Below are 6,415 nucleotides of genomic sequence, written 5' to 3'. Positions count from 1 at the left end.
GAGCGACAAGAAGCAATCTTGAATGGACAACCAGTTGTTATATTTACGGAGGCATAAGTTGAGAGAATGAACGTGATCGAGGACCTCCAATATGCTGTGGTGGAAAAGTTTGCATATGGCTGGCCAGATTTAAATGAGATTCGTCGCATTGTTCCCTCTCAATGTGGATTAAAGGGAGAATGTAGTATTGGTTTGTTGAGAGACATACATGTCCTTATACATATGACCTTGTGGCAGGATTTTGTTGATTTTACGTCGAAAGGAGCTCAATACGTCAAGGACAAGAACAACAATGAATACCAAATTCAACCTCTCATTTATGATGTGAAGTTAAAGGTAGGAGAAGAGACTCCAATGGCTATGGCTTGGATATCTTTTCCAGGTTTGTTACCTACATACTTTGTGAAGGAGTGTATTTTTTCTCTTGCTTCAGCTGTTGGGAAACCTTTACATTTGGGTATGACTACTATAAATAAGACTCGACCTAGCTGTGCGAGGGTAAAAATTCTTGTCGATTTATTAGCTGATCATCCTAAAAATGTAAGAATGGACATTGTTAATGATGCAACAAGTGTAACAAGGACTGAATGGGTAAATATTATGTATGATATGATTCCTAAGTACTGTATGGAATGTAGATTACAAGGCCATGATTATTTTGAATGCTGGAAATCTCATCCGGAATTATCACCTTATCAAAGCAAGCAGAATGCTGAAAATAACACGGACCAGACTCAACTGCATCATAATCAACCATTGATGATCTTATCAAGAGGGAGAGTTGTAGGTAATGTGAATCCACATGGGGAACAATAGAAGGAAGTAAGAGACAATCGAGTGAAGAAAAATGGAAATCGTGTGGTTACAGGGAAAGAAATTGTTCCTCTTTGAACAAGCTAACGGGCAGCAGCTGCAAGGATCTAGTAATCCTCAAAATAATGCTACTTCATCAAAGGAAATCATGACAGCTAATGATAATAACCAGCAGAACATTAGTAATGGAAGGAGGGAATTTTCTCAAGTTAATACAGCCAAACAACTTCAAACAACAAACAAATTTGCAGCTCTACAAGCAGAACATGAAAGTACAGTAGGAAATCAATTTGCTATTGTTGAAGGAGCTGATATGCAGACCACACCTATTCAGAAGGTCTTGGATCCAGATGCAGCAATTTATACTCCTATGTCTAATGAAGTGGCATCATCAAAGAGAGTTCATGTTGGGCATCCTAATGGGGAAGGGAATAAAACTAAGGAAGGTGCAGAAATAGGTAAGAAGAATAATTCTCAATGGGTAAATAGAACCTTCCCAATGCCTAGGTTACTACAAATCAGTCATGCCAAGAAACCCCCTCTCAATCACTAGATACAAGCATAATTCCTGAGCATAAAAGTCTTAAGGATCGTGTCAATTTTTCGGGAGGTAAACTATGGCAGCAACAACGTGAAGAGGAATCAGACGAAGGAGAGTTCCTAGAAGGACATGAGGACGTGGAAGAAATACAAAATATAGATCCAGATGTGTAACAACAAAGTGTCAATGGCAAAAATAGCAGAATTGAAGTACAAAGAGCAAAAGAAAGTAACAATGCTAATACTACAGCTGACCAACCTTTCCAAACTGAACAGCCTCTTAAAATCACAACAACACCATCCAATCCTGAACCAAAATGTATCTGGAACTATTGAGACACATGAACCTAGAACCCAAACCTTAAAGCAGGGGATATGGATGATCCAGGAGATCCAGATAATAAAAAGGAAGAAACAAGATAGCAACAAATGGAAGGAACTCAGAAGAAAGTGAAATTAGAATTGTAGCAGTTCTTAGGCAATACTAATGCAGGTGATGGGGCTATCTTAACTCAAATGAAAGAAGCAATAACATGCCATAATCCATCAACTACAAAGGAAATGGTCACGATGAAAACCAGTGCTAAGAGTGTGGTTCCTAAAACTACCAGGAATTAGTTAATCAATCAAGAAAATTAAGAAGAAGAGGAGCAGATACAAAGGGCAAAAGAAAGAGATATGGATGCATAATCTACTACACAGAACTTCATAAATGTTGCTAGACAAGGTGATATCTCACCTAGACATATGGAGAAAGGTAGATCAGCAGGAAGAAGGAAGAAAAAACAACCAAGAGAGAATACTAGGGTGCATATTCCAGGAGTCCAAACAAGGAGAACTCTATCCAAATCAATCAATTGATGATGAATGCTCTAATTTGGAATATAAGGTTAGTTAACACAATGCAAGCATTTAAAAGGGATAATAACATTAGATAGATAGCATCAATTTGATTTTATTGCTTCGATGGAGCAATGCAACAGACTAGAACAATTGAGCAATATAGAAGAAGGCTGGGTTTTGAGCAGGTGGTTGTAAATGTTTCAAACAAAGTATGGATCTTCATAGATCAAAAATATGATTTTGACATTCTTTTTAACATGGAGCAGCAGATTACTTTAAAGATGACCAACACTGATGACCACACAAAGTTCATTATTACCATGGTCTATACTAAATGTGATGCAAGAGAAAGAATTGAGCTATGGGACACTTTGTATTCCTTGGCTACTGATATGTTTTAACCCTGACTTGTGGGTAGAGATTTTAATGTGATATGGGATGAAGAAGAGAAATTTGGGGCATCCCAGTACATATAAATGAGATTGATGATTTTAGACATTGTATAACCACATGCAACCTTTTTGATCTTGGCTTCAAAGGAAGCATATTCACATGGTGGAATGGGAGAGCTGAGGAAGATTGCATATTCAAAAGGCTAGACAGATGTTTAGGCAACATGGAGCTTTAACAACTTTGGCCAGGCTTGGAGATAAATCACCTATCTAAGATTGGCTCAGACCACAGCCCAATGCCTCTCACATATAATCCTAGTACTGGTCAGATAAAAAAAGCATTTAAATTCTTAAATTTCTGGATCAAACATGAGTCATTCTTGGATGTAGTTAAGGAGCATTGGCAGGCATACTTCCATACAATTCCATTCATACTTTTTAACCACAAGATGAAAAAACTGAAGAAAGCTCTTTCTACATGGAGTAAGGCCATATTCTTTTTAACAATCTTTTCATCTGCACAAATTTGTGAGGGAGTCAAAGGTCCAAGACTGAGTTTCTTCCCATTAACCTCAAAAGAGTATCTATTTTTTTCGATACTATATGAAGCACTTCTATAGATATTCCATGGCCTTCCCAACAAGATATGAAAACGATTCATGGGAATGACATCACACCAAATCACATCCTCATACCTTCCAATAGAGAATGGTAATAACACTCTTTTATCTACCTTTACTCCTTTCAACATGTAGGGATCAATATGTTCAACACAAGGCAAGTTCAATTTCTCAACCATATAAGTGCTAATTAAGTTATAGTTAAATGCTTTGTCAATTCTAAGGGTATAAATTGTAGACATCACTTTAGCTCTTGTTTGAAAAATAACTTTACCATTGTCTTCTTTCCATTCGATATATTGTAATATCGACCTTTCAAGAGTCATAGATCTACTCCTTCCACTGCAACTACCTATTTGAGATATCTTGACATAGATTAAAGGAAATATGAATCTCTCAAATTTGGCTTCTTTGTTTTTTTTTTCAATTGTTCTCTCACACACTTTATCCTTTTTTTTCTCTCGAAATGACCTTTGAACAAAATACTTTGTAGATTTATAGTTAAACCAACTCGTATGAAGTTCTTAGTAGTAAAATTCAGATTTTTGGGGAACTAATGAAAGAAAAACCAAATCCTAGAACTATTAGGCTCGGTTGAAACATGACGCGAACAAAAAGGAAAGGATTATATGTTTAGATTAGAAAGAGTAAGAAAATCTAGGATCCCCTCTTCTTGTTTCCTTTGTTAATTTTTGGTAACAAATTAGATACAAAAGAAATATCCCGGAGAGTACTCAATTCTATTTTTTTGTTCTAAAAACTGATTTTCGCTTCTTTTTTTTTTTAATTTTTTTTTCTTTGCTCTTAGTATTCAAGAAATCCCAAGACTTACCAAGAACGAAATCTTGATAAAAACCGCTCTGATACCACTTGATAACAACTAGGTCGGGAATCCAAATTAGAGTAAGAATTTGAGAAGTAAATGCGGAAACAATAACAACAAGGAATTGAACAACTAGAATTAAAGAGATGAAAATAAAGGATATGGGACGAATTCAAGGAAAGAATTCCAAGAACTTCCAAGAACGTAAGTTCTATAGCCTTGACAAGATCAAAGTAACAACGTCTTGATTTATGGAAGAAATCAAACGCCTTTACTTAAAAAGCAAATCAAAACAATAGATTCGGATCTTGACCACTTTACGAGTAACTTGAGACAACAATTAATAACTAGTATTAATCGCCTTCTAAGAATACCACAAAGGAATCAAAGATATCATAAAAGAGAAGTAATCTTACTACCTTGAACTAAGAACTAGTAAAGGTTGAAAGATAAATCTCAAAGCACAAGTAACAAAGGTTCAAAAGAACTCTCAAAGTATGATATACTTAATCAATAAATGTTGTATCTTATGAATGAGAAGAACTCCCTATTTATAGGAGTACTAAGTCATAAAAGTCCTTAAAATTAGGTAGGGTGGTTGCTAAGGCATACAAAGTCATTACAATTAGGTAGGGTGGTTGCTAAAGAGTAAGAAAAGTCATTAAAATTAGGTGAGGGCGGCCAAGACCCTTTGGGGCAGATTTGGGCCTTAAAACAACTAGTTTGGGCCATTGGTTTGGACTCCAATTGGGCTCCATTTGAAACACCCCCTTTTGGACCTCTTTTAAACTTATTTTGAGCCCTTTTTGATGGACTTCAAGGGCTAATTTGGTGACCCAATCTTCCTCCTCTTGGACTTCAATTTGGACCACCATATAATTGTAAAATTTGGACAATTTATTTCCTTTGGTCTTGAGCTCTTCCTCTACAATTGAAAGCTTCTTTATTTGCCATTGAAGTCTAGCAACCTTAGTTTGCAACTCTTTAGCTTGAGATCTTGTATATGGCCTTGGAGCTTCCAAAACTCTATCCTTGTCCTTGATGCTATCACCTAGCCAATTCACATCCTTTATCCTTGAGCTCTTCCTCCCAATTAATAACTTCTTCATTTGCACTTGAAGTCTAATGATCTTGTTTTGTAATTCTTTAGCTTGAACTCTTATTAAAGGCCATCTTTGAGATTCAAAAGCTTCATCCATGTCCTTGAATAGAGTTGAGCTTCCTAGGATGCTATCAGAGCCCTATGATCAACCATCTTGCTTATGCAGATGATGCAATCATTTTCTCATCCTCAGATGCTACTTCTTTAAGATTGATTATGGAAGTTCTAAATGCTTACGAAGCAGCATCTAGACAACTAATCAACAAGGCAAAATCTGCAGTTTATGTTCACCATTCTACAAGCGATCAAGTTGTTAGGAAGATTGAAGGAATAACTGGTATACAGAGAAAGGATTTCTCATTCTTCTATCTGGGTTGTCCTATTTTTTACAAAAGGAGAAAAATGGAGTATTATGAAGATTTGATATCAAAAGTGTTGGATAAACTTCAAGCGTGGAAAGGGAAACTATTATCTATCGGAGGAAGGGCAATACTAATTAGCAGTGTGTTGCAAACCATGCCAATTCGTCTACTTCTGTGGTAAATCCACCGGCCTATGTTTTAAAAAAACTACATAAGTTATTTGCGAGATTCTACTGGAGCAATTCTATTGATGGTAGAGCTAGACATTGGGCATCTTGGGATACTTTATGCTTACCTAAACATGAAGGAGGAGTGGGATTTTGATCCTTAAATGATATGTCAAATGTCTCTTTTGCAAGCTATGGTGGAACTTCAGGACTAAGCCATCTTTTGGAGCTCTTTTATGAGTCAAAAATATTTGAAGAAGATGCATGCAACTGTTGTGCCTTGGAGAAGTAGATCACACGTTTGGAGAAAAATGTTGGAATGCAGAGACTCTACTGAACATCTGATTTTCTGGAAACTAAAAATGGGATCTTCCCTATTTTGGTTTGACAACTGGACAGGCTTGGGGGCCCTTTACTTTGTAATACCCCCAGAGTTTATAGTTGAAGAAACAATCCATAATGTGAATGATGTTGTTGTGGAAGGGCAGTGGGATGAACATAAAATCAGAGAAATTGCCAGGTGACTTAGCTATGGACATTATGCACACCATACAAGCTCCATCGACGAATGATGAACTGGACAAACCTATCTGGTGTTTGGAAACAAGAGGTCAATTCACGGTTAAGTCAGCTTGGGAATATTTAAGGATAAGGAAAGATCAAGCTATTACATACAACAACATGTGGGTTAAAGGATTGCCTTTTAAGATCTCATTTTTTATGTGGAAACTGTGGAAAGGTAAGCTACCACTT

At 36.4% G+C, this 6,415-nt stretch overlaps 1 protein-coding gene across 1 annotated transcript; it reads left to right on the top strand.

Annotated features, from left to right (window-relative positions):
- Nucleotides 1–5,274: 5,274 nt before the first annotated feature.
- LOC138887709 (uncharacterized) lies at nucleotides 5,275–5,954 on the top strand. The gene is made up of 2 exons (XM_070169487.1): nucleotides 5,275–5,672; nucleotides 5,855–5,954. Exons 1-2 carry the CDS (start codon nucleotides 5,275–5,277, stop codon nucleotides 5,952–5,954), a joined length of 498 nt encoding a protein of 165 aa, XP_070025588.1.
- Nucleotides 5,955–6,415: the final 461 nt, after the last annotated feature.

The sequence above is a fragment of the Nicotiana sylvestris genome, chromosome 3 (genome assembly GCF_000393655.2).
Source record: "Nicotiana sylvestris chromosome 3, ASM39365v2, whole genome shotgun sequence".
NCBI lineage: Eukaryota > Viridiplantae > Streptophyta > Magnoliopsida > Solanales > Solanaceae > Nicotiana > Nicotiana sylvestris.
The sequence above is the reverse complement of the archived record's forward strand: the minus strand, read 5'-3'. Positions and strand labels throughout refer to the sequence as shown.

Coding starts and splice junctions, on each gene's coding strand:
- LOC138887709 (XM_070169487.1), top strand. CDS start 5,275: ATGATCAACCATCTTGCTTATGCAGATGATGCAATCATTTTCTCATCC. Junction 5,673..5,854: donor CCAATTCGTCTACTTCTGTG/GTAAATCCACCG, acceptor CTCTTTTGCAAG/CTATGGTGGAACTTCAGGAC.